General features: G+C 45.5%; 2 protein-coding genes across 3 annotated transcripts in view; one reads left to right on the top strand and one right to left on the bottom strand.

Moving 5' to 3' along the window:
• Positions 1-2,158: 2,158 nt before the first annotated feature.
• BANF1 (barrier to autointegration nuclear assembly factor 1) lies at positions 2,159-8,181 on the bottom strand. 2 transcript variants are annotated; one of them, XM_081175628.1, is made up of 3 exons: positions 8,055-8,181; positions 3,617-3,756; positions 2,159-2,854 (listed from the first exon to the last, which is right to left on the bottom strand). In XM_081175628.1, the coding sequence occupies exons 2-3, from the start codon at positions 3,737-3,739 to the stop codon at positions 2,708-2,710; spliced, it is 270 nt and encodes an 89-aa protein (XP_081031754.1). In that variant the 5' UTR covers positions 3,740-3,756; positions 8,055-8,181; the 3' UTR covers positions 2,159-2,707. The 2 variants fall into 2 exon arrangements, with proteins under 2 accessions (XP_081031754.1, XP_081031755.1); XM_081175629.1 differs by lacking the exon at positions 8,055-8,181 and adding an exon at positions 5,457-5,589.
• A 4,670-nt stretch (positions 8,182-12,851) lies between these two features.
• ITGA10 (integrin subunit alpha 10) overlaps positions 12,852-27,603 on the top strand; it is a 63,042-nt gene continuing 48,290 nt past the window's right edge. Inside the window, exons 1-2 of the mRNA XM_081175518.1 lie at positions 12,852-13,175; positions 26,935-27,046. Coding sequence (XP_081031644.1) covers positions 13,124-13,175; positions 26,935-27,046 — 164 coding nt within the window. The 5' untranslated portion in view covers positions 12,852-13,123. The remainder of the gene's footprint in view (positions 13,176-26,934; positions 27,047-27,603) is intronic.

The following is a 27,603-nucleotide window of genomic DNA, read 5'->3' as shown; positions in this document are numbered from 1 at the left end:
GTGGAGGGAGGGAGAAAGGGCGGGGCCTGAGGCAGAGTGGGAGGGGCCTGAGGCAGACGGCTGGGCATTGGGTGGCGTCCCCTTGGCCGACGAGGCTGGAGGGCGTGTCTCCGCCATGCCCCGCCCACCCGGCGTCATCTGAACGCCCTCGCTGCCCTTGGCTTTGGTCCTCTCCCTAGAAAAACAAGAGGCAATCCCGGCTTCCCTCCAGGAGAAAGGGGCGGGGTCTCACTCCCGCAGCCCCCCTCATGTGACGTCACACGGGGACCCTTCCCTTCCTGCACACCTGGAGAGTACCCCCAGTGGGGTGAGGAGAGGCACAAGGGATGAGAACAGGCAGCGCCCTCACCCTGAGCATCTTGCAGGCCACAAGGGCCAATGCATGAGCCCGTGTGAGGCAGAGGTTCGAGGGCTAGGATCTGGATTCAAATTCCCACTTGGCCATGAAGTTCACTGGGTGGTCTTGAGGGGCAGTCAGCCTAATTCTACCAGACAGGGTTATCGTGACCATAAAATGGGGGAGAATCAAGTGTGCACAGCTTTAGAAGCAGCAGGACACTAGATGCCAGCAGCTGGAGGAAAACAAGGTAACAATAAGTTAAAACGCCTGGCTACCAAGCAACCTGAAACGTGGCATGTGTTTGTATACATAGTAATGGTGCCAGGGTGTAGCTAGATCTTCCTGTTGTACAATGGCGAGATCAGATTTTTCACTGTGTGCCACAGATCCAAGCTATGGACACTTGTTATCTGTCCCAAAACACACATGGGATTGCAACATGAAATTCATCTGCCCATGTTTGCATATTGTTCTCTGAACTTGCCACAATCCCTGCATGCAGGGGTAAAGCACACAAGAACCTACGTATGTTTAGCCCTGATGGATCAGACCAGCAACCAGCAGATGGTTAGAGTGTGGTGATGACAACGCCAAGATTGCAAGTTTGATCCCCGTAAGGGACAGCTGCATATTCCTGCATTGCAGGACTTAGATAATCCTCAGGGTCCCTTTCAACTCTGATTCTTCTAGCCCAGCATCCTATACTCACAGTGGCCGACCAGATGCCTGTGGGAAGCCAGCAAGCAGGATCTGAGCACAAAGCCTTCTCCCCTCCTATGGCTTCCAGCAATTGCTGTCTGCAAGTGTGAAGGCAGAGCATAGCTATCATGGCTAGTAGCCATTGATAGCCCTCTCCACCATGTATGTCTGATCCTCTTTTAAAGCCATGAACCAGTAGGACAGTATATGAACCTGAGATGAAATAGCATGTAATTTAAAATGTTCTGCAGGACTCCGGGCAGCAAAGACTCACCCGGCTCCTTCTGGCATCTGCCCACAAGATAGCCAAGGGAGAGTACATTTCCACACCCCTAAGGTGAGGAACATTTTGACCTTAGCCTAATCTTCTGCAGGTGGCAGAAGCCTTCTGGCAGGAAGAGCTGGTTTGGGCAGTGATTGGAGCCTTCTGGCAACAAGACAGCAACATAGGGAGAGCCAAAATGGGTGGAGATGGGGTAGCAGTTATGAAGTCCTGAAATGCTGCAAACTCTGCCCACTGCTAGCAGGTACCTCCCTGGCAGATTACCTCACTGGGCTGTAGCGCAGAAAATAGGTTCCCTGTTCCAACCTCAAGGTTGGGCCAAGTAACACTTATTGTAAGGCACAAATATTTTTATGTAAATTTCAATTTCTATGCTAGGGCAAGATTATTGCTTACCATTCCTAACTTTGACAGCCATCTAGATTTTGCCCGTTTTAGAATGATGCCCGGGGAAGGAGGCAGAGCATTGTTCTACCCAACTATTTGGGATAATTTCTATCCTAAGAACTAGGCCAGAATGCTCAGCCTCCTTCGGCATACATTTAAAACAGGCAACTGTAAAGGTCACATTCTGTTGGAAGGGGCTGCGTGCCAAGAGTGGTTTGAGTCAGTAGCAGTGCTGGATTGCTCTCTTCCTACCTGGACGAGTTTGGGGAAAAACTGTGCTCCATCATGAGGCTGAGACTCACAACTCCTGACTTTCGCCATCACTTCAGCAACCTCAGGTAGATACTAAACCCTTAATAAACTTCCTTGTGGGATCAAGACACAAATTGGATTCCCGCACCCCTTTCCCCGAAACAGCTCACTCCAATTAATTTTCAAGCAACACTGAATAGTTAACACAGCTGATTTTTATTGATTTAAAAACTTTGCAATGATTTTTGGTTCTTGCCAATAAACCGAGTAGCATAAAAATTATAGCAGGGATCAAACACTGGAGAGAAATCACAAAAATAATAGGCCTAATAACATCTTTTTTCTTCAGAATTGACAGGTAAATCTCAGTCTAACTGGAGCTCAAACAAAGGGAGTAGGGGAACTTCCATTATTGTTAGCAGGCAGGTCTGGTTCTGGAGTTGGGTGGCCTAACAGTGAGGGGGCTTGCAATTAAAGCCACATAAAAAACGACCTACATGGAGCATCGAATTAGAACATTTGATGTTTCTCAACCCTCTCCCTGGAGGAAAAAATATTCAGTTACATTAAAAGGCAGTCATGGCTCCCCACCCCCACCCCACCCCAGTGTTGGGAGCAATAGCCCCCAGCAGCCCATGTAGATGCTGGAAGGTTTATAAGAAGTGGGTGCTGAGAGACGGGGAGGAACAATCTCTATTCAACTACAAAAGCCCTAACAGCATCCACCAGGCTTTGGCCAACATCATTCACAAGAAAGCATCACACCATTCCTTCAGGCAGCCATAACAGTCTCTGGATTGCTTGGCATTGGCACCGCACGTGTCCTTCAACCACTCGCGGAAGAGGTCCTCGTCCTTCTTCAGCACTAAGAACTGTCCCAGAACCACGTATGCCTGTGTTCAAGAAAGGGGGGGGGGGGAGCACACAGAGGATTAGCAACTTGGGTAAAAAATAAAAAAGAGAGGCTACCTATATCAGACTCTTTTGGGAGACTGAAAATTCCAGAATACCCTTCCGCGACCAGGTGCCCTCCAGAGGCTTTGGACTACAGCTGCCTCAGTTTGATGGGAGATGTAACCCAAACTATCTTGAGGGCTCAGGGTTGTGAAAGGCTGTTCTAGAAGCACAGAAAATCTGGGAACACAGAAGTTATCCTTTCAGTGCAGCAGTTTGAGTTTTGGACTCAAGACTTGGGTTCAAGTCCTCATAGATAAACAACTACCTGACATTCAGAAGACATCTTAAGGCAGCCCTGTTCAGGGAAGTTTTTAATGTATGACATATTAGTGTATTTTTGGTCTTTGTGGAAGCTGCCCAGAGTGGCTGGGGAAACCCAGCCAGATGGGCGGGGTACAAATAATAAATAATAATAATATTATTATTACTCACTCTACCACAAAGACTAATTGGACGCAGGCCTACTGAGATTCAAAAAGACTGCTGCATTGCATAGGCCCTGAAAAGCAGGCTGCAGCAGTCGTCAAAATGGAGCATGTCTCTCCTGATCTTGTAGTCCTGCGGGTACTCCTGGTACCTCTGAAGTGAACCCCCCACAGCAGAGGTTTGTCTGGAGGCTAGAAAGCATCACTCTGCCCAAGCTCATTTCCTATTCCATAAACTTATTTTGCTTTCAGACCCACTGTCCCAGAAGATACCTTGTCAAAGCCTTTGTCTTCCAGCTTCCTGCCAAGTACATCTCCAATGCCAGCTAAAGTACCAACAGACTTGTCCCCCATGGGCTCAGCCACGAAGTCCCGATGCTTCTGACTGGTGGTCATGTTGCCTGCAGCTGTGCCTGCAAAGGAACTCAAGAGATCAGTGAGGTATCAGAACTAGAGGGTGGGTAGCATCACCAGGCAGCTGAGAAAATCCACAGGATGCTAGAACTCCACATGCTTCTTGGCCAACTGTCATACAGCTTATTTGTTTACTATTCCAGGGAGGAAGAAACAGTGTGAGCCATGTCAATGGTTGCATTAGGAGTGTATACTCCCCTGCCTGGTTGGCCAAAAAGCTGAAAGCCTGCAGTGAATTAGACAATAATTCTCCAGCATTAGGTAGCTTTCTTTAGAATGCCCATGGATGTTGCCACACCATACCTTAGAGGCAGGGGCACAGGACAGAACATTTTCCACTTGTAAAACATGCATTTAAATTAGGAACTGTAGCATAAATTAAATGTGTACATTTTGCTAATTTATGTGTTTGGCAACACTTAGTGTTTATTTTGATACTGTGGTAAAAAAAAATTATGCTGAGATTTGTTGTCCAAGTTGGAGGATGTATTTAAAGATAGTGACCTGGCTCAAATGCCATGTTAAATCTTAGTTTAAATGTGAATAAGGCTTTTCACCCATCCCCTATGCAGGTGGCACACACAACACAAACATATAAGAGTATGGCTTGTTGTGTTGTGAGAACTCAGTGCATGACTTGTTCCTTTCAAACAAACAATGCACACCCAAGTCAGAAAGAAGCCGAGAACCATAGCTTGTTTGTTGTTTGCCTGAGTAAATAAAATGCAAACCAGACTTATATATGGTTCAAATGTAAATGAGCCAATATATAAACTGGGCAGTTTTTAAGCTGTAATTAACTTTTTTGAGATCACACACAAAAATATATAAGGTTCAGCTTGCTGTGTGTGCAAGGACTGGTACATAAGCTTATGTTAATGTGTTATGTACATATCTTAAGGCAAATATCAAGTAAAAATAATTTACACCTAAAGCTTTGATCACAGATTAATACTTCATTATGTACATTTTAATCAGGAAATTAAATTTAAATAAAAATAAAAAAATCATCTCCTTCCAGCTATTGAGCAATTTATTTGGAAGCATTCATGCAGTGCTTTTATGTTAATTTTTAGGGTTTGGTTACCAAAGTGAGTCAGACATACTAGATCAGATCCCAATTGGTTACAGAAGCAGAAAATGTTTATTCAAAAGTTTTCAGAGCACACCGCTGCTCAGATTGTACACAGAATGTGGGCGGGTGTTTTGCAAAGAACCATTTATAAAATAAAGCATAGTCAGCAGCGCTGCTACTATTTCCAACACAAGTATCAGAGGCAATGCACCACTTCTCAACCATGGTTGCACCTGAGATTACAAAAACAAGATCTCATTGCTCCTACTAGCTGTATCCAGTTTAGGAGAGATGGGGAAGAGGCCAAAAGGTATAGTTTGACTGGACAGTTCTAGAGTTCACACTTGGAAAGTGGGAGGGGGCTCAGTTAGAGACATTACAGCTTTCATAACATCTGCTACAATCTTTGGAAGTTTCTGATTCCAACAGCAGCCAGCCAGAGGGTGGCGGTTGCTACTGCTCCCTAGGTTCACACAGCCTCCAACTGATGACTGCAATGATGACATAGCCTCCTGGTAAGGGAATACAGCCAGGGAAGCAGCAAGAGGTGTTACTTGACATAGCTAAATAAGGCAAAGCGGTACTGAAGGGCAGGCAGCTAAATAAGGTAATAGCGCCACCTACCAGAGAGTGAATTGAAGAACACTCAGTGGAATGAGGTGGGGCTTGGTCTCCTTTGATTCCTCACTGGCACCTGGGGCTAACTGGAACAGCAGAACCATCACCAGCCAGGGCAGAAGGTGGCTTAGGGGGTTCTTTTGTTGCAGTACTGCCAGGATGACACAGGACCTATGTTGGGCTGCTCTTCAGGAGAGAAACCAGCCTAGGATTCAGGAGATCCAAGCACTTTCACATTCTACCTCACCTTCACAGAATCCTCTTGGTTCTATTGCTGGTGGAAGGAACACCAGAGGTAGCCTTTCACTCATTCAGGTGAATGCTAGTCTTCTGCTGCAGTCAAGAAAGCTAGTACAGTGGTACCTCAGGTTACAAATGCTTTGGGTTACAAACACTTCAGGTTACAAACTCTGCTAATCTGGAAGTAGTACCTCGGGTTGAGAACTTTGCCCCAGAATGAGAACGGAAATTGCACACCCATGTGTGCGGCGGCAGCAGCAGCAGCAGAAGGCCCCATTAGCGAAAGCGCGCCTCAGGTTAAGAACGGTTTCGGGTTAAGAAAAGACCTCCAGAACGAATTAAGTTCATAACCCGAGGTACCACTGTAGTGCTCCTCTCCTGACCTAGGCATGGAGAATAATTGGTCCCCCAGATGTTAAGGCTTCCAACTCCACCAGCCCCAGATAGCATGGCCGGTAGGTAAGGATGATGAGAGTTGTAGCTCAACAACTTCTGAGGGACTGTTGGCTACCTATACCTGTCCTAACCTAACCCCCCCTCTCTCTCCAGCATTAGGTTGCTTTGGTTCACTGAGGCTGGAATCCTAATGCCAAAGTTCTTACTTCATCTTCCAAATAATAGTAAAAAAGGCTATTTGTTAGCGTTACAGGTTTAGGATGAAAATAAACCCACCTACTAAGGTCAGAGCTCTAAGTTAGCACTCAATAGCAGACTGTTTGCTGCTTCAGAGCAGAGACCCCAAAGCTAAATTTATGTGAGAAAACCAATCAACAAATGTGAGTATAGATTATTATTATTGTTAAATCAAATTTCTATACCGCCCTTCATCTGAAGATTACAGGGCAGTTTACAATACAATACCAAAAAAAAAAAAAAATTATTCCAATTGTGGGGAGGGCAGGTGGTGGGAACACTTGGGTGAGGGGTGAAAAGCCAAGTCAAGCAGCCTGCTTGGGAAGAGTGTAGGTGCCTGCACCACTTTGCCTCACCTTCTCCTCCCTGATTTCACTAGCAACAATCCCCATGGAAAAAGTCTACCACACCCAAACACTCCCTTTCCAAATACTTGGGGAAGATGAGGCAACCTAAGCCAGAGATGGGAAGGCTGAAACAAGACACAATGAATTAAGGAAAATCTCAGGTAGCTCAGCACAGAGGAACTGACGGGCACTACATCACAAGTCTTAACTGTCTTTCTATCCCCAACAACAACTAAGGCAGAACAAATACAAATCTCATTCAAGCCAGTCAGTTTCTTTGGGAGGGCTTCAAACAATGTTACATTGTTATGTCTTAATATTACGTCCCAAAACATTTGGAAATGTTCCAACAAATCATTTCCAAGTACTGTAAGGCTTTCAGTGTTAAGCCCCATTAATCCATTTATCTGGGTGTAAGCTCAATTGAATTCCTATTGACTTACTTTTGAGTACCATAGGATTCACTGTTCACTGGGACTCCTTCCTTTTTTAAAAAATGCTTAAGAATGCAGTTTTCGGCCCACTAACTACACTCAGGACTGATTTGTGAATGTGATTGGTTGAACTTTCTCCCCAGTCAGATATTGCCTGATTGTTCATGGAGAAAATGGGAGCTATTTTTACATGCCATACAAAGTCAACACGCTGTACTTCCCGAATTCTGTTTGGTAACTACGACAAAGGCCAAATCAGTTCCCCATAATCTGAGGGATTGAGTAATCCCCTCTTTGCCCATTTTAACATTTCTCTCCCCGAAAAGCCACATTGCTTATCCATCAGGGGCAAACCCAACCCCTCTTTTTTTAAAAGCAGTAACTGCTTTGACATCTTCACTTAGGAGTTATTGGAGCAGGAATCCTCCTTCTGGAAGCGAACATTAAAACAAGCATCTTGGGGGAGTGATTTTCAAACTTTTTTTAAAAAAAAAGTTTAAAAACAAACTTCCCTTCAGCTGTTTTACTGCAATTCCTTCTGTTAATCCTGGAGTCTTTCTCTCTTTCTGTGAAACCGCCCTTAAGCAAAAAGGAGAGGCCTAAAACGAATAAGCCAAACAACATCCCTGGAAGGTAGGCCGACACCATCATGAAAAAGATAAATACATGGAGAGGACGGTGGGAGGAGAGAGAAGCTCAAACTGCTCAGCATGAAGTTTCTGGTGTGTAATGCTTGTGGGATTAAAGAGGCTCCATTAATACGCCTCAAGTGAAGAGGGCGGATGGAGGGAAAGGCGGCGGCGGCGGCGCCTCATGGCCACTCGCTTATGGTTCTTATTACCACCCAGGCAGCCGCCAGCCTCCCCCAAACCTGAGGGGCTTCACCGCCCCCCTCACCGCGGGACCCCCTGGCCGCCCCCGCTCCCTTTCCCGCCCTCCGAGCCGCTCACCTGCTCTCTCGCCTCAACCGTCGCTCCCGCGCTCCCCTCGGTACCACTTCCGGGTAAGACAGGAAAGGTGGACGTGAGGAGCGCGGCCTAGAGGGCGCTCTAGGCTTCCTACGTTTGCCCAGGGAAGTCCAGATCTAAGCTCATAGAGATTTGATGGAGACGATCTTTCTATGGTCGGAGCGCCATAAAAACAAGACGGCTGCGGCGCTCTAGGCTTCTCGGCGGTTTCTCTATGGAGGAGGGAGGCTCTTGTTATTGGGAGAACCGAAAAGGCGGGACAATTTGAGGAACGCGCGAAAAGAGGGCGGAGGGGGAATAATTACGCATTTGCTGCCATTTTATAATCACCCTACACACACACACACACACGAAAGCTCATACCAATAACTAACTTAGTTGGTCTCTAAGGTGCTACTGGAAGAAATTTATTATTATTATTATTATTATTATTATTATTATTATTATTATTATTATTATTATTATTACTTTTCTTTTTCTTTTCTTTTCTTTTGTTTTGACTACTGCAGACCAACACGGCTACCTACCTGTAACTAGAACTACAATATCTTGAAAGATTCTATCAACGGTGTCTCCAAGAAATTTTACACATCACCTGGGAAGACAGGTGAGCTAATGCCAGTGTATTGGAAGAAGCAAAGATCACCAGTGTCGAAGCAATGATTCATCAACTTCATTGGATCGGTCCTGTTATTTGGATGCCTGACTATCATCTTCCAAAGCAACTACTCTATTCCCAACTAAAGAACAGAAAGCTAAATACCGGTGGACAACAAGTCTCTTAAGGCAAATCTAGAAAATGTAGTACTGTATAAACACCAACAATTGGGAAATACTGGCCTGTGAGCGCTCCAATTGGAGAACAGCCTTTACCAAAGGTGTCATGGACTTTGAAGATGCTTGAACTCAGGATGAAAGGGAGAAATGTTCTAAGAGGAAGGCACGTTTGGCAAACCCTCACCATGATCAACTCCCGCCCGGAAATCTATGTCCTCAGTATGGAAGGACGGTGTGGATCCACAATTGGCCTCCACAGTCACTTACAGACACACTGTTAAGACCATGTTCATGGAAGACTTGGCCACAAGTGATTGCCAAAGAAGAAAAAGATACAGTGGTATCTCTGGTTGTGAATGGGATCCGTTCTGGAGCCCCGTTCGCAACCCGAGCAGAACGAAACCCACGTCTGCATGGGGTCGCAATTCGCTGCACATGATGTCATTTTGGACGTCTGCGCATACGCGAGAGGTGAAACCCAGAAGTAACCCTTTCCGGTACTTCTGGGTCGCCGCGGGACGAAACCTGAAAACACTCAACCTGAAGCAAACGCAACACGAGGTATGACTGTACACATACACACTGTACACACACAAGTAATAATAATAATAATATAATTTATACCCCACCCATCTGGCTGGGTTTGCATTTTTTTTTTTGCTCAGAAAAAAAAATTGCAAATTTATAGCAAATTTGTAAAGCACATTGCTTTTTTGCTGTCAAACTATAAATTTGGGAATTTTTTTCTGAGCAAAAATTTTAAGCAAAAGAAGTTAAAAATCCCCCCCCCCCAGTATGTTTTGTTTATTGAATTTATATCAGGCTCTTCCTTCAGGAGTTGCCCAGCACGGCAAACTTCTACATAATTTAAAAACAAGCAAAGGGAGAGAAAAAATCTTTAAAAAAAATTGCAATTAAACCATCTTTATAGGCAGTTACAGTTAAAAACATTATAAAAGCATTGTTCTGTCCACTTGCCCTGAGTAGTGTTCTTCAGCTAACAGTAAGTATGTAAATAAAAAGGAGGGGGGAAATACAGTGTGTATAGACAATTTAAAATAAAGATATAAACCAAGACTATTACAGGAAAGACAGGCGGATGTCCAGAAAAGCTCACCTAACTGTGAGCCAGAAATATTCCCATTTCTCCCCCATATTAAATATACTCTGCTTCTATACTTCTATACAGTGGTACCTCGGGTTACATACTCTCCAGGTTACATATGCTTCAGGTTACAGACTCCGCTAACTCAGAAATAGTATCTCGGGTTAAGAACTTTGCTTCAGGATGAGAACAGAAATTGTGCTCCGGCGATGCAGCGACAGCCGGAGGCCCCATTAGCTAAAGTGGTGCTTCAGGTTAAGAACAGTTTCAGGTTAAGAACGGATCTCTGGAACGAATTAAGTACTTAACCCGAGGTACCACTGTACTTATTTCGGAAAGGGCACAGCAATGGGGGCTGTGGGTGTGTTTGTCCACCAGGGGGAGCTGCACCCCCAGGAATGAATGACCCATCACCCATCTGTCTATCCCTGGAGTTGGCAGGACAGGAAGAGTGTGAAGGTCATGGCTGCCCAGCACCTCCTTTCAAATCCAGGATGCACTGCAAAGCCACTAAATGTCTCAATTTGCTCCGAGGCAAATCTGGCCTGTGCCCTTAAGCACCTATGGAAAATTTGGCATTTTGTGTCTTCAGAATATAAATATTCAGGATTCACCAGTGATATGAGCTGATGGGTGTGATTGGGGGGGGTTGGGTCTTGTGCGCCTAACTGAACCCCCAGTTGGCCAAGACCGGCCCGAGGGCTGCAAGTTCTCCTGCTGTAGTCAATAAGTGCAATTGCCAACGAGGTTGGCACTGCCAGGCACATGCCCATGGGCACGGCAGGGGCCTCCTAGTTAATCCCCGGAGCCTTCTTGACCTGTTGCTGCCCATAGCTGTTGCTGCCACCAGTTCACTTGCCCTCTCTAGGGGAGCAAGCCATAAAAGGAGCCACCAGCAGCTCACTCCTTATCCTCTAGTGCAGGGGTCTGCAACCCACGGCTCCGGAGCCGCATGTGGCTCTTTTACACCTTTGCCGCGGCTCCAGGGCGGATACTAGCGAGGGGAGGAGGCGCATTGTGCGCCCCGACACTCCCCACTGTGGCGGGCGCTGTACTGGCTGTGATGTCGCATGGGGGCGGTGCGTGCGTTAGTCACGCACCGTCCCGACGTTGCCTTCCCGCCCGCTGTCAGATCGCGGCTCCGGAGATATATTTGTTTTAAATGTCGCAATGGTTTTGCGGCTCCCTGTTTTTTCCCCTTCGGAAACGGGTCCAAGTGGCTCTCTTTGTCTTAAAGGTTGCAGACCCCTGCTCTAGTGGATTCGGCCCAGAGGCAAAGCAGGCCAAGTGAATGGGCAGTTGTGACAGTGTCAAGGTGGGTGGGGTGTCCTCGGGCAGTACTGTGAGAGCATCTTGTCCTCGGCCGGCTCAAAACCTTGATCCAGCCTGGACTGCTGCTCCATTGAATGCCGAGGGCTTCAAGGAGAAGGAAAATGGCTTCACTTCAACAAATGTTTCGAAGTTCCTGCTCAGACTGGACCACTTTGGCAAGGAGTGGCTCAGTTTGGGAGGCTGCTCCCATGCCCCATTGTGCTGACAAGGAGTCCTTAATTCGGGGTTTCGGTTGCACAAAGCTCCTACTCGCTTTCCACACAAACCTTTTAATTTCTTACCACAAAGGAATTTGCTGCTCCAGGGCAACGGCAAAGCTTTACAAGCGGAAGGAAACCGAAAAACACACACACAAATGTTGCCTTTTACTGACTCAACTGCATCGAGCATAAGAAGAGCTTGCTGGATCAGGCCAATGGCCCATCTAGGCCAGCATCCTGTTCTCACAGTGGTTGACATACCTGTGGGGAACCTGCAAGCAGCACCTGAGCCCAAGAACTCTCCCTGCTCTTAGAGTACCCAGTGACTGGTATTCAGAAGCATTGCTGCCTCTGACTTTGGAGGCAGAGCATAACCACCATGGCTCATAGCCATTGATAGCCTTCTCTTCCATTAATTTGTCCCATCCTGCTTTAAAGCCATCCAAGTTGCTGTGGGAATGAGTTCCACAGTCTGTGAGTTCCACAGTCTTAAGTACAGTGGTACCTCGGGTTACATACGCTTCAGGTTACAGACTCTGCTAACCCAGAAATATTACCTCAGGTTAAGAACTTTGCTTCAGGATGAGAACAGAAATCGCACGGCGGCAGCGGGAGGCCCCATTTACTAAAGTGGTACCTCAAGTTAAGAACAGTTTAAGGTTAAGAATGGATCTCCGGAACGAATTAAGTACTTAACCCAAGGTACCACTGTATTGTGGCATTGGTGACACTGGGACAAGCGTCCCCTGAAGTCTTATCAAGAGGCCCTGATCCTTGTTTTCACAAATTTTTAGGGAATGGCTGTGATTGTGGAGAAATTACACTCTACATATGTTCAGAGGCTAACTCATTTTAATTATTCCACCCTACGTTCCAGGGCTGAGACCACGGCTGGCATTGCCATCAAGTTCCAGGGCCATCTCAGGGTTGGAGTGAAGCCTAGGAAATGTCAGAGAAGTGTGTCAGCTACTTTAATAAAACTAATAATTAATAAACAACAACAGGAAATGCTTGTTTATAAAAATGAAGAGTGTCATTGAAGATCATTGCCAGGGAAGTTGGGGCTTTCTGCTCCTGGAATGCCTCAGGTGGGAGAATCGGCTGTGCTTATTCAGCAGTAAAATAATTGCACTCTGTGTACGGTCAGAGATGGTTAAAACTTAAAGAATATCAGACGGTGACTCTTGGTCTCTTACAGCTTTTTATCACCATGGTTCACCCACAAAATATGAGCAATTTTCTCTCCATTTTCTGGCATATAATTTGGGTTGTTTTCTACTTAGTGATTTTGGTATCTTTTAAAATAAATAACTTTTCCCTTCCCTCTCTTTTTTCTTTTTCTTTTTTAAAGCGAGTTGCATCTACATGACGGAGGAAGGAGCACAGAGGGAAGGCTGAACGTCTAATTTATTTTTAGCAGCCAATTGGAACTTTTTTCCCGAGATGAAGGAGGGAAAGGGAAAAAAAAAATTGGTGGTGTACGAGAGAGGCCAGCAGAAGACAGTGTAACCTTTGAGGCTCTGCTGCTTCTGCAAACGCCACCACTCAGCTGCTGAGGCGAGGGTCCAAATGTCCAAACGGCCTCGATTTTCTTTCGGGACGTCCTGCTACTAGAGTGGATTCTGACTGGAGTGATAATGATGGGGCCATACAGCTGCTCCTGCTACCTCTTCCTTCTCCTGCTACCAGGTACCCTTATTCCAGAATATTTAAGCCCATTTTAAAAGACGGAAAGGCTAAGTGGCTGAAGAATTTCTCCTGAAGTTAGGAGAGAACAGGGGGATGGAAGGGGGGCAGCTCTATCAAGATACAGGTTTACTGGATGTCATTAAGGGCTCCTGAGTGGGAGGAAAGCAGAACTGACCCAAGGGGAGACCATGTCTCAGTCTTGCTGCAATGGACTGATTGTGCAACCAGCCATTCAAAATTCCTTGTGCCTTCCTTTGGCTTAGCCTCTCTGCAAATGGTAGTAGTAGTTGTTGTTGTTTTTAAATCTTTTTATTTTAAGTGTTTCATTTTTTTAAAAAAGCTGACTCGTCAGCAAAAAATTGCTCTCTGAGTGGTTTACAAACCACTACAAAAGAGGCAGTCCTTGCCTTCAGGCTTAGAATCTGAAAGAGACACAGCATAGAAGGAAAATGGTTGGGCGGGAGGAGGTAATACACAAGCTCAGGTTCAAGTTGGAGGCAGTGGTGACCACCAACTTGAATGGCTTTAAAAGAAGTCTGGACAAATTGATGAAGGACAAGGCTATCAATGGCTACTAGCCACAATGGCTACGCTCTCTATGGTTGGAGGCAGTCATGCTTCTGAATACCAGTTGCTGGAAGCCACAGAAGGGGAGAGGGTTCTTATGCTCTGGTGCTGCTTGTGGGCTTCCCACAGACAGCTGTTGGTCCACTCTGTTGTTGCCAACCTAGCAGTTCGAAAGCACACCAGTGCAAATAGATAAATAGGTACCGCTGCAGCGGGAAGGTAAACGGCGTTTCTGTGCGCTCTGGTTTCCATCATGGTGTCCTGTTGCGCCAGAAGCAGCTTAGACATGCTGGCCACATGACCTGGAAAAGCTGTTTGTGGATGAACGCCTGCTCCCTCAGCCTGAAAGCGAGATGAGCGCCACAACCCCATAGTTGCCTTTGACTGGACTTTACTGTCCAGGGGTCCTTTACTTTACCACTCTGAGAATGAGATGCTGAACGAGATGGGCCGCTGCCCTAATCCAGTAGCCTTCTTCTTATGTCCCAGTGATCTGTCTTAAAAATAATGATTTGGGTTCAAATCAGTGCCTTAGAGCATTCATACAAAGAGCTTCGCATCCATGATATCAGTAATCCCTGTGACAGCACTGTGAGGTAGGTCTGAAGCATTATTTTAACATTAGAAATGAAGGTACAGTGGTACCTCAGGTTACATACGCTTCAGGTTACAGCCTCTGCTAACCCAGAAATAGTACCTTGGGTTAAGAACTTTGCTTCAGGATGAGAACAGAAATAGTGCTCCGGTGGCGTGGCGGCAGCGGGAGGCCCCATTAGCTAAAGTGGTGCTTCAGGTTAAGAACAGTTTCAGGTTAAGAACGGACCTCGGGAATGAATTAAGTAGGTACTCAACCTGAGGTACCACTGCATTGAAGTGGTGGGCGAGATCCAACATCACACCCTGGGATGTTACGGGGTCTCCCTTCCTCTCTTCTCCTCTTCAGCGCCCACCCACCCCAATCTGCTCCAGAGTTCCCCTACCCTGTGGACCAGATTTGGGGGAGGGAACTGAGAAGCTGCCGAGGGGAGAGAAGTGGAACTCTTCTTTAACCAAGCAGGATGTCACAACTGGATAACCCCGAGAGATGAAGTCATGACACGGGCGAGATCTTGTGTCATCTTAAAAAGTAACATATTAATTACGGCATAAGCTTTCACAGACTACTTCATCATGCATGAAGTGTTGTCCTGAGCTATAGGTATAAAGACACATCTTTTTTGGAGGGGAAGCAGGGATTGCAAACAGGTTTGAGGGAAATGAAATGTGGAAAACTATTACCTTGCTATACATAAAACTATATAGCAGTGTTCGCCCACCTGGTGCCTTCCAGTTGTTTTGGACTACAACTCACATCAGCCCCCGCTAGCACAGCCATGCCGTAACCCAGCATGTTATGGTTTCAAAGTCCACAATAAAAAGTCACCAATTTAATCTTGGATTTACTCGCACAGAGACCACAAAAGTAACCTGGAGGGAGATTAACTAGGAATAGCTATTGGCCAGATAACATGAACAGCCAGCTCTCTCCCAGCTCTGAGTGGGAGACATCTTTTTTTTCTCTCTTTAAGAGGGATCCTCATTTCCTTCTCTCTAGTTATAATGAGAACTTCATCGCTTCTGGTCACTTTTGCCTTCACTGCAGGGTTCCCCCGACAATGTAAGCGCTGCAAGACCTGAGCATGATAAGTTAAAACAGCTTCTCATGAAAATACACTTTGCTAAACCTCAGCTGCTGGACAGCAGAGATCTAGCATCTTGCAGGTACCAGTTGGATCCGCAAAGCAGAATATAAAAATCAATCTTACACAGTGAAGCCAAGTTTTATTTACGTTTAGAAATCAGGTCTGATTGGCAAAGCTGTCCACTGCCTTTTATTGCATTGGGACTGACAATAACTTTGTTCTATGTTTCCCCAAAACTACATTTCCAAGGGGCTTCTTGAGCCTTGGGGTCAGGAGGAATCACCCCAGATCTTTTTCTTTTCTGGGGCTTACATACATTGCACATCACTAGTTTTGCACAACTTCTGTTCATTTCAGAGGGGCTTGTTTGGAAGAACTTTCTGAAGGTGGATTGTGTCCCTGGGGGTCAGATCCATCTCATTTCCCACTCTTCCACCCATTAATGGCACCCATAACATCTTACTGGGAGTAAGAACTTGCTTTGTATTACATGGGAACAAAGGAAGCTGCCTGAAGTTCAGGTGGGTTCCCACGATGCAGCAGCAGCAGCAGCAGCAGCAGCAGCAGCAGCAACAACAACAACAACAACAACAACAACAATAATAATAAATTTATTATTTGTACCCCGCCCATCTGGCTGGGTTTCCCCAGCCAGTCTGGGCGGCTTCCATAGAAACAAAAATCACTAAAATATCATACATTAAAAAGTTCCCTGAACAGGGCTGCCTTAAGATGTCTTCTTAAGACATGCAAGATGCAGTGATAACAGCAAGAACCTTTTATTGAACTACATGACTGGCAAACAGGGGCAAAGCAACTGCTTATATACATTTCTGAAAGCCTGGGCCACTCCCAACGTGATTGGCTGTCTAAACTTCCAAGCTGCGAATCACGACTCAGAGTTCAAGGACCAATGGCAGAGGCCCAAATTCTGAAATGTTTTGTGATTGGACATCATGTATCGAATCAGAACACAGGAGCTCAGGATCCTTAGTCCAGACTCAAGCTCAGGCAAACACAGACCGCTGAATATATAATACTGCCTTTTCCCTAGCCAGACTACTGACCCATCTAGCCCAGTATTGTTGACACTGACTGGCAGCAGCTCTCCAGGCTATCAGGCAAGAGTCCTTCCCAACCTACACATTTAAAGCTATATCATGCCACTTTAAACAGTTACAGCTTCCCCGCAAGAATCCTAGGAAGTGTAGTTTGTTCAGGGTACTGAGAGTTGTTAGGAGACACCCCCCCCCCCACATTCCCCTCCTGCTTTGGATTCAGAACAGAGCAGGGCATGCCTCTATTTCCCCAGCTTCCAACCTCAGCCAATAATCCTAATCGTACTTCACCTGTAATTGTACTTCAGATTACAGGTGTGTGGGAACTCATGTGACTGGATGAAATTTAGCTTTTCAACAACTAGCATCGCAAGGCTAGACTCCCAGCGCCGCCACCACCACATAATATGCTGGTTTTCTGTGTAGGAGGATTTTTTCTGTACGGATTTGATTGCAGGAAGTGTTCCAGGTGAGACACAGGCAGGGCCACTTCAGCCACCCTCATAAGAACGTAAGGAGAGGCAGCTGGATCAGGCCAAAGGTCCAGCATCCTGTTCTTCCAGTGACCAGCCAGATACCCCAATGGGAAATCTGCGAGCAGGAGCCAAGCCCAAGATCCCTCTCTCTTCCTGCGGTTTCCAGCAATTGATATTCAGAAGCATTGCTGCCTTCAGTGATGGAGGCAGAGCACAGCCTTCATGCCTAATAGCTATCGAGAGCCCTTTCCTCCTCATTCTCCATCTCAAGGACATGATTCAAGCAAGTCTCCCACCCTCCTCTGGTCCCTACAATCTGTTTTTCCTCTTTCCCTCCCACGCCTTACTCTTTCTCTCTGTTGACTATTTCTGGACCACTCCCAGCTCTGGAGATGCTGCTAACCAGCTTATATTTTTATGAATGGATATTGCAGGCTTCTTGAGAGTCTTCCTTTTGCAGCACCCATTGTGATTTAGCAAGCTTGTTTTTGAAGCTTCCTACAAGCCAGGAGGGCAGAAGGGAGGTAGCTTTGGTTTCCATTTAGTCCACCAGATCCTCTTGTTCTCCACTCCCCCATTCCCTCCCCCCAAATCTATTGACAATGCTAAGGCTTTGAAAAACAGCAAGTCCTTGAAACGTTGCAAAGGATTCTGGGATTCTTCTCTCATATTGTACTTTGCCAGTGTTAAGTATTGCTAATCCTGGCCCTGCCTGAAAAGCTGGAGAGCTCCTGCCAGCCGGTGCTGACAATACTGGGCTAGATGGACCGAAGGTCTGAGTCAGTGTTATGCAGCTTCCTGCATTCCTGTGAAAGGTGGGGGGTTAAGTGTAGGAAAATAAATAAATTAAATTTGCCTGCCTCAAGTCTAAATAGAGAGCAGGATTAACAATGGACTTGACTCAAGGCTAATGTTGACAAACATTACACCCCCACGTCAGAGAATTTTGCTCACAGAAACAGAGAAATCAGTTGCATTAGAAAAAAAAACATTCCGGAGGTCTGTTCTTAACTTGAAACTGTTCTTAACCTGAGGTACCACCTTAGCTAATGGGGCTTCCCGTTGCCGCCGTGCGATTTCTGTTCTCATCCTGAGGTAAAGTTCTTAACCTGAGGTACTATTTCTGGGTTAGCAGGGTCTGTAACCTGAAGCGTCTGTAACCTGAAGCGTCTGTAACCCGAGGTACCACTGTACTGCCTCTGACAATGAAGGCAGAGCATAGCCATCCTGGCTAGTAGCCATTAATAGCCTCCTCCTCCTCCTTCTCCATGAATTAGTCCAATCCTCTTCCAAAGCCATCTAAGTTGGTGGCCATCACTGCCTCCTGTGGGAGGGAGTTCTATAGTTTAACTGTGTGCTGCGTGGAGAAGAACTTTCGTTTATTTGTTCCGAATCTTCTGAGATCCAGCTTCGTTGTATGTTCTTGACTTGTAGTGTAATTTTTTACTCACCTGTTATGTCACCTCATACTCGCGTTCTCAATAAAATTAAAAGCCCCAAACACTGCAACCTTTCTTCACAAAGGGATTTGCTCCATCCCCTTTTCTGAACTTTTTCCAACTGTGCAATATCCTTTTTTGAGAAGAGGTGACCAGAACTGTCCCCAGTATTCCAAAAGCGGTTGCACCAACAATGTAACTGTTCCTTGGACTTCTTAGCTGCTGGAAGAATGTAGGGATAGGTGAATCTGCAAATTTTGGTTTCTAAATTTTCCATTCTTAAATTCCGTTTTTCAGATTTCCACGTCAGTTTAGGGTGATCTAAAAAAGAAACACCAAGTCCTAATGAAAATTTAAGTGCGAATTTTCCCCAGTGTGCACATTTGTATGCAATTTTACCTAATACACTTTTTTTTTTGCAAAGTAACCCTCTATAATGTTTAATCTTTAGTATCTTATTTTCAGTACTATATGCACACTTTACTTTGCATTGCTCTTCACTTGGCGTTGCAAAATTCAGAGCTGTGAGAATGAGTGTGGATTTCGCCAAATAAACATATTTTTGTATGCACTTTAATGTGCATGTTTTTGAAAACAAATTCTCCTAATATGGTGCATTTTTTGTATGTTATTTTCACTAATATGTTCATTTTCATGCATACATACTTTTACCTAACGTGCATTTTTTTGCAAACATTCCTTTGTTGGAGAACTGCATTGCAAAATTCAGAGAAGTGCAAATTTTGAAGGCTGGCTGTGTTTCAGTTTGTGCATTATTTAACAAAAATGCAGATTTGGTAGGTTTGCCTTTAAAGGCGAACTCAATAAAGACATTGTGTCCCATCTCTAGTCAATATTCCAAGACAAAGGCAAGACAGATTGGTTTGAATTCGCCCCCTTTAATTGGTGTTTCCTAAAATATGCTTGTGGGCTATGATTCCTTTGCAAAGCTTTTGCTACACCCACCACAGGAGAAAATAAGCCATTTTGACTGCTCATGTGAGATCTCTGGGAAGCAAGGAGGAGACCAAAATTTTGGGATTTGTGAGGAGAAAGAACCTGGTACCTTTTTCTTAAAAAAAAAAAAGTATTTTAAATTGGCAAAAAGACAGCAGTCTAACAAAACAAAACAAAACAAAACAAAAAGTCTAGCAGTATCCTTTTCCCAGTCTCTCTCTCTCTCTCTCTCTCTCTCTCTCTCTCTCTCTCACACACACACACACACACACACACACACACACACATCACTAGCATCAGTGATGGTAGTGGTGACAGCAAACTATGCCTGTTCTGCCCTCCCACACCTCATCGCCATTCCACCCAGCATCTGCCGCCTGAGGCAGATGCCTCACTCTGCCTAATCGTAGGGCCGGCGCTGAACCTATGCAAAGACCCTATGGCTAGAGAGATGAATTAGGAATGGCTTCAGGACTCCACATTAGGAGCCTCCCAGACCCTGAGATTTCAGGCCCCAAACCTGAGATATAGGGGCACCACCTGCTGATGTCACAGGGCAGGCCCTGGAGACACAGGGCAATAGTGACGGCGGGGGAGGGAGCAAAGGAGGACCGACCTTCCACTCCCGGAGTGTCTATGCTGCAATCTGCAGCCAACTCCTGTTGGGCCGAAGCTTGCAAGCTGCACGCACGGTCTTCTTAATATTTATATTTATTAAATGCCCCTCACCCACCTGGAGATTCGAGACCTCCACCTGCCACCTGGAGGGGGCCAGGCACACCTGGAGATGTTCAGCTCAGACCTGGAGGTCTGGAACCCCTAAATCGGTGTGAGAAACAATGTATCCAACATTACAGCAAAGTATAGGGCGCACACCTGAATTCTGGATAACATTGTGTGAACTCAGGTTTTTTTAAAACACAGCAGTGGGAACGCAGTGAGTGTGCAGAGGGAATCCAAAAGTCTAGACTGTAAGGCTGTGCTCACTTTCCCAGTAAAGGGGAATGTGAGCAGAGCCTTAGAGTCTAGACTTTTGGATTCCCTCCCCTCTCCACCAGTAGTTGAACTACACCAGCCAGCCTGCTGCCCTCCAGATGTTTCGGACCACAACTCCAATCAGCCCCAGTGAAGAGTCCAAAACATCTGGCAAAGGCCAAGCTAGACGGTACAAACAGCAAGGTTTGCTTTTGAACTTGTAGTGGAGGTTTGCCGGGCACATTCTCCATAAGTAAGAAGCCGCAATTTATGATATGAGATATATATATTTCAGCTTCTACCAGTCCATGATTGCTTTGCTTGTTTCCGTTTGGCATTTGGAATCTGGGGCAGGGACAGACAGAGGTGCCATTGTGCGAGAGGCACGGACAGCGACACCCTTTCCATACACATCCACTTGCGAGCCAGGAAACGCTTTGCTCTTTTCTCCGGGGCTTTGCCAGATTCTGAGCTGCCGTTGGGAGGGCAGGACTATTGCTGCTGACCTCCGTTTCTGGAAATCGTTCCCTCAGATACTGGCGATGATGACTTTGACGCTACCTGCTTCTGTTTTTCTTCCTTGCTTGCTGACAAAAGCAAAACACTGGCACACTTATTTCCAACAAATAGATTTCGACAGCTTCCATGTTATCTTTTGCCCCAGGCAGAATGCTAGGGACATTAATACTCATTTTCATATGGAAAGCAATTTGTACAATTTGTATGAAGGCCCTCCAACAATCAGCTATGTATGTATTGTTGGCTAAGCCCAGGTTTCCAGCGTGTAAGAGTGCGTTTCCTTTGCCACGGAGTAACTGCAGCAATTGGAGAGCAGGATTACATTCATAAGATAGTATGGTTGCTCTGTAGGCTTCAGGTCATTTATTTATTTATTGGCAGTATTTATAGCTCACTCTTTATTGAATGTTTTCGATCCTGGAGCTGGGAACAAAGTAATAAAAATAAACGGAGGAAATCAATATACAAAAATTACAAAATCAAATACACAGGACCAATAAACAACATAACCATTCTATCATAAAGTAAACAAACAAAATTACTACAGCATAAATTAATACTTCCAATTTAACAAAATACTACTACTACTAATAATAATGTCAGATAGTGATGTGCAGGTGGATTTGCTGGCCTCCAACATCTCCTTACCGGCAGAGATAGACATCATTCAGGGGTCTTTACAAATTAAACCACTGCCTTTACCCTGATATCAGATGTGTGTAAAAGAGTGATCCATGGCTAGAGACAAGGGGGAAAGTGAGGCACTCTGCACACGATCAGGAACACTGCCATTTTTACTATTGTCTCAAATGCACCTGGGCTGCAGGGCTGAAAACAGATTTTCAGGCGCAGCTTAATCCTTCTTATAACGACTACCTGCCAGAGGAGAACAGAGAAGTCTTTCTGAGCCAGCCAGAAGGGTAAACAATGTTTTTGCAGGGCCAAGATAAACTCTCTGTCCAAATTTCAAATACTGGCCCACGTTTGCTCCTGGCCTTCCCTTCCCTCCAGAGTGCGTTCGCTGAGCGGATGTGGGATTGTGCCGGTAACTTGAAACGGACGAAATTTGTTGGGAACTTTGTGAAAGTTGGATTGGAATTTTGGCTCATAAGGCTGTGCCATGGCGGACTGTGGTGGGTGGGTTGCTGTTTTAGCAGCTGCAAGCATTAGATCGTTTTTCTTCTTCTTGAGCAAAGAAACCTCACCCCTCCTCAGCACACACATTCCCAACAACATGGCCGTAAGTTTAGGAGATGCAAAGCAGGCAGATGGCGGTAGAAGGTCTGTGTGAGAGAGTAGTTCCCAAAGTGTTTTGAGCAACCACCCCCTCGTGGAAACTCAAACTTTAGCAACCACCCCCTCGTGGAAACCACAAACTCGTGGACATTCAGTTAATGTCAGGGAATGGTCTGGATCTGAAGATTGGGGAATGCAGTTGCAGGCAGATCAATTCCTCTCAGAAGAGGAGGGGGAATACACACCCACACCTACCTCCAGCATTTTCAGAAGCAGAGAGAGAGGCATACATAGACACAGAAGCTGAACAGATTAGGGAGGAGTTACCCAGCTATGAGATAATGACAAGAGATCCAGAAGGGAGGGGGCAGCTGGGAGACCCATCAACTGAGAGTGTGTGGAAATCCCCCTCCCCAGGGACTCAGAGGTCCAAACGTATCAGAGAACATAGGAGGCTGAGAGGGGGAGGAACTTCCCATTGGCGCGCTCCTTGCTGCGGAAGTCAGAAGGAGGATTCAGAGTAGGCAGCTGATCTTGCGGAAGGTTTTCTGTTTGTGCTTGCAACATGATGCTGTAATAAAAGGACTATAAATCTATCAACTGCTCGTTAATTCTTATCTGTGAGCTACCGAAGGGTGAGGGGAACTCCCACACTTGACAGTTAAGTGGAATGTTGGAAGATTAAGGCGGATAAAAGGAAGTCCTTCCACTGCGTGCAGTTAAACTATGGAATCTGCTCCCACAGGGGGTGGTGATGGGCTCCATCTTGGATAGATTTAAAAGAAAATTGGACAAATTCATGGAAGAGAAGGCTATCAACAACAAGTTCAAAACATTAGCCATTACAGTGGTACCTCGAGTTACATACGCTTCAGGTTACAGACTCCGCTAACCCAGAAATAATACCTCGGGTTAAGAACTTTGCTTCAGGATGAGAACAGAAATCGCACGGCGGCAGCACAGCGGCAGCGGGAGGCCCCATTAGCTAAAGTGGTACCTCAGGTTAAGAACAGTTTCAGGTTAAGAATGGACCCCCAGAACGAATTAAGTTCTTAACCCGAGGTACCACTTTAATTGCACATCTATTCAAAATCCAATTAAAACAATTTAGTTAAATAATTGAACAAAATTGATGATCCAGTGATACCATTTTTTCAAAGTCTGATGGTACCCTACCAGCACCCCGATTTCTCTTTGTGCTCCCCTAAATAATCCCACGGCCTCCCAGGGGATGGTACCACTCACCTTGGCAATCACTGGTGTGAGGCCATGAGCCCAAGTTCCTGTGATCGACATGTAGAAACAGGTTTCAGCCCACACAAAGTTGTTTGTTTATGGACTGACTAATTTTTTAATAATTGCACATATGTCAAATCATAAGCAAAAAATAAGGTAGGTCCCTCCTGTGAGGAGCTTACAGTTTGAAATTTGATCACAAGAGAGGAAAATACCGGTATATATTCTAAAAATGATTTGGATCCTGTTTTCTGGAAATAATGCTTGCTTTCATATAGGGCTGTATCAAACCACCCCCAAATTAGTGGTTCATCCAGTTTTGGAGGTGCAGTTTTGGAGAGGGATGGCGATTGAAGAACACACACACACACCCCACTCAAAACTGCAGCCCCAAACAGTAACCAAAATGATGCTTCCAGGTCCACTACCTGCAAGAGATAGGTGAATTTAGAATAGCTCTTTTCTTTCACTCTCCAAATCCCTTGTTGCTCTTCCTTCCTGCATTTTAGGTGGGGTTGGTCTAGATGATCCTCAGGGACCCCCAACTCTACAATTCTCTTATTCCAAGCAGTGTCTGCTGGAAATATTTTGACCTGGTAGGGCTGCAATTTTTAACCCTGCCGTTTTCATCCCAGTAGGACTTGTAAAACAGTTATTTAGGAAAGTGTGCCGTTCTACACGTGCAGAGTGCTACTGTCTCCTCCTCTCTGAAAAAACAACCCGCCAGATTCTCTGCACATCTATGTGCGAGGGCTCAAGTATGATTTTCAGACAAGATTGACTCCACAACTCTTATTTGGAAATTGAGCCTTATCAGATGACATAAGTTTCTGAATCCATGTATTCACCCATTGCCAAAAAAACCCACAGATATAAATGCGAGGAAAATTTTATTCCCGTTGCATGCAGACCCCCCCAAAAAAACCTCTGGGGGAAAATCAGTTTAACTATTCATTATCCAAAACATTTCTCCCCCCCCCCATCAAAAAACAAAGAATTCCAACCCAGGCGCTGGGGGAGATTCTTTCCTTTGAGCCAGGACACATCAGAGCATAGCAGAACATATTTGCAGTTCCTGACTCAGTCCTGAAAATGCGGCAAAATAATCTCTGTTCATGTACAGGGTTCATAACGCCAGGTGATTTAATGATAAAAAAGGTATTTGCTATAGAAAGAGACTCATAATTGCTGGCTTGCTTGTTCTCTCTCTGTCTGTCTGTCACAAAACAAATACTAAACTAACCCCCCGCCCCGCAGCTCCTCAAAATAGGATTGTTGTTTTTCTGGCTTTCAATGAAACAACTCTAAAAAAGGTAAAGGACCCCTGGACGGTTATGTCCAGTCAAAGGTGACTATGGGGTTGCGGCTTTCAAGGAAACAGCTCTGAGCATGCTCAGAAGCAGTGTATGATTCTGATAGGCTATTGCAAGCACAGAGGGCTGCTTTTGAAGCATCTCCTACATCTGTTGTAGTGGCTGTGTTGAACAGGTCCCATAGCAACAGACAGAGTAAGAGCTTTTCTACTAGGGCTGACTTTCTGGCAGTCTGATCAGTCACACGGTTTTCCAGTTTAGAGACTGATAGGAAGGACCTCTAGCTATATTTCTGGATTAGGACTGGCTGAGTGATGCAGAGAGCTGATTGGCCAGAGAACAGAAGATGGACAAAAATGCCTCTGTAACTTCAAGGAAGTATAAAATGTGTGGGACAAGAAGTGGTGTATGGCTTTGAGTTTTGGAGGAAGAATTTTTTTTAAAAAAAAACCCTGTTTGACATTTTTAGTGGGAGAGCTGTGCCACAGTTGTCCCAGTGGACTAGCCTCCACTGCCATTAAGGTCTTCAGAGGAAGTTCCAACTCACACCCTATTTCAGGTTAGCTTGATGAGTATGAGCAGCAGGGGCTTCTCTGTGGTGGCACCTTGGCTCTGGAAATCCCTTCCTGAGGACTGAAACCCTTTCTTCTTTGGGGTTTTGTAAAGAGTCTTTTTACAGTGTATTTGTTTCTGCCTGTGGAATATTAGTCTTGTTGACGTTTATTTTATTACTTTTATTGCTTTTTTGGAGGGGTAATTTTGTAATATTTTGACTCTCACACTCTCTCTCTCTCTCTCTCTCTCTCTCTCTCTCTGTGTGTGTGTGTGTGTGTGTTTTAATGTTTCCATGAGACAATTTGGAGGATGTCAGATAGAAAAAATGGTTCAGTAATGCTTGGGTTACCTTATAAATAATATAAATCAACACACTCCTGGTGACGGCCTGAGTGCTAGCCAATATGTACCTTCCCTAGCCAGCATAGTGTATATTGGCCCTTCTGGCTTACCTTACTAGGAAGTGCCTGAGTCGACTCTTACTCAGGCAGGCCATGGGTTTTTGGGTTCTAGTTCTGGAGTGCTGTCTGCAGCCTGCCACACAGCATCTTTTTCCGTTCAGTTTGCTGCCGTTAAAGTTCTTGTGGGTTATGCATCCTCTGCATGACCTTCTGCTCATGATACATTTTGGCCAGATTTTCTCAATCCAAGCTGTATTTCCCACCCGGGCAGGGACGCGGACTTAGAAAAAATATTGGGGGGGCCCGGGAAAGCTCATGAATAATAAATAAGCTCATGAATATGCAAATAAAGTGGCTCCGGCCCTAAATAGGGCAAGCCACGCCCCCCAGCCAGCCGATTGGCTGGCTGGGAGGTGTGGCCAGTCGGGATTCCCCTGTTCTCGCGGGATTTCCGGCAGTGCCTCCGATTAGGGCGCGCGGCTGGCTGGCTGGCGAAGGAGCAGGTGAGGAGGAGGCGGGAGACGGCGGCGGCGCTCTGCTGAAAGGGCGCCCGCCCGAGATTATTGGGGGGGCTGAGCCCCCCAAAAAATTTTTTTGAGGGGGCTCGAGCCCCCTCAAGCCCCATGGAGTCGGCGCCTATGCACCCGGGTGCGGAATAGTGATGTTTGTACTGAGCACACCTCAAAGTGGAAGTGCGTGTGAAAGAAGGAGGACTAGTCTAATCTGCAGGTGGAGCTGGGAAGACATAAAGACCTGATTTTGTTTGCTGTGAGAATCCAGTGCAATGGCATTGGAGAGCCCCTGCTCCCAAACCTAATGGTGGCCGGTTGGAGTGTCTGTGGGCGTGTTAATGCTGTGAGCCTTTCAATTTTATACTTGGCCCGTATGTATAAATAAAATCATATACTGTATTACAGCGTCTCTAGTGACGTTCATTCTTATGAAACCTGAGGTATTGCAATCCACGAGATCACCATAATTATCACTATTATTTACACCATTCTCAACAGAAAGTGCTCAGGGCGGTGAACAAAATCATGAAATATAATGCAGACCAAAAACAGATAGCAAAACAGACTTCAAAGCAGTATCAATACGATCAGCACCGCCAGTAGAAAAAACAGGTGTCATTTATTTAATTATATGTTTAATACGTGTCACTTAATGGGTCAAATCTGTGTCATTTATTTATTTAAACAGATTTCTATCCTGCCTTTTCATTTGAGTGCTAAAAGCATCTCACAATAAAAACAACATATCAGGTGACAGTAATGTAAGTAATATGTGTATATATATTTGTAAAAATGCTCTCAATTTCTCTCTCTCCTTTTCTCAATCATTCAAGGGTTTGGAACTCCATTTAACATTGATGTGAAAAGACCTCAGATCTTCCGTGGCCCACAGGAAGCCCAGTTTGGGTACAAAGTCCTTCAGTACACAGCCCAGGGGCAGAAATGGTAAGTCAAGGCTGGTTAAACCTAACCTGCAATAGCTGTTTTGAATATGACCTTTCCTCTCTTTTTTATAGATTGCCACCAAAACTTACACGTACGTGAAAGCTTAAAACCACGGCCTCAGCCTCTTGTTCAATTATCCAGAAACCTGAGGGAAGACATGTCCTTCCAGGGCCAGCCCTACTATTAGACAAAGTGAGCTGACTGACTCAGGCAGCTAATTTCCAGTGTTATGGAAGGGTAGCATACTTGCTGCTTACTTTTTAAATTTTAACATGTTATTATTTCATAAAAGTGTGCTGCATTTTTACTGCTGCCAGGGAGGGGAAGATATGCTGATGGGATTATCTTTAGGCCTCAGGTGCCAAAATAACTTGGCTAGCCTTTGACACTGCAATTTGATGGGCGGTGAGTGGTGAGTGGAGGATTTCCTGCTCCACCACAGGGAGCAAATTGTCTTAGGCCCATTCTGTCTACAAATATATTTTTTGTGGGGTTGGGGGGGCAGTTATATTGCTCCAAAGGAGGGAGGCAAATTAGCACTTTGAGTGCCAAGGCAT

Source organism: Podarcis bocagei (assembly GCF_964188305.1).
Source record: "Podarcis bocagei genome assembly, chromosome: 16".
Lineage (NCBI taxonomy): Eukaryota > Metazoa > Chordata > Lepidosauria > Squamata > Lacertidae > Podarcis > Podarcis bocagei.
Note: the sequence above shows the minus strand (reverse complement) of the source record. Positions and strands in the feature narration are given on the sequence as shown.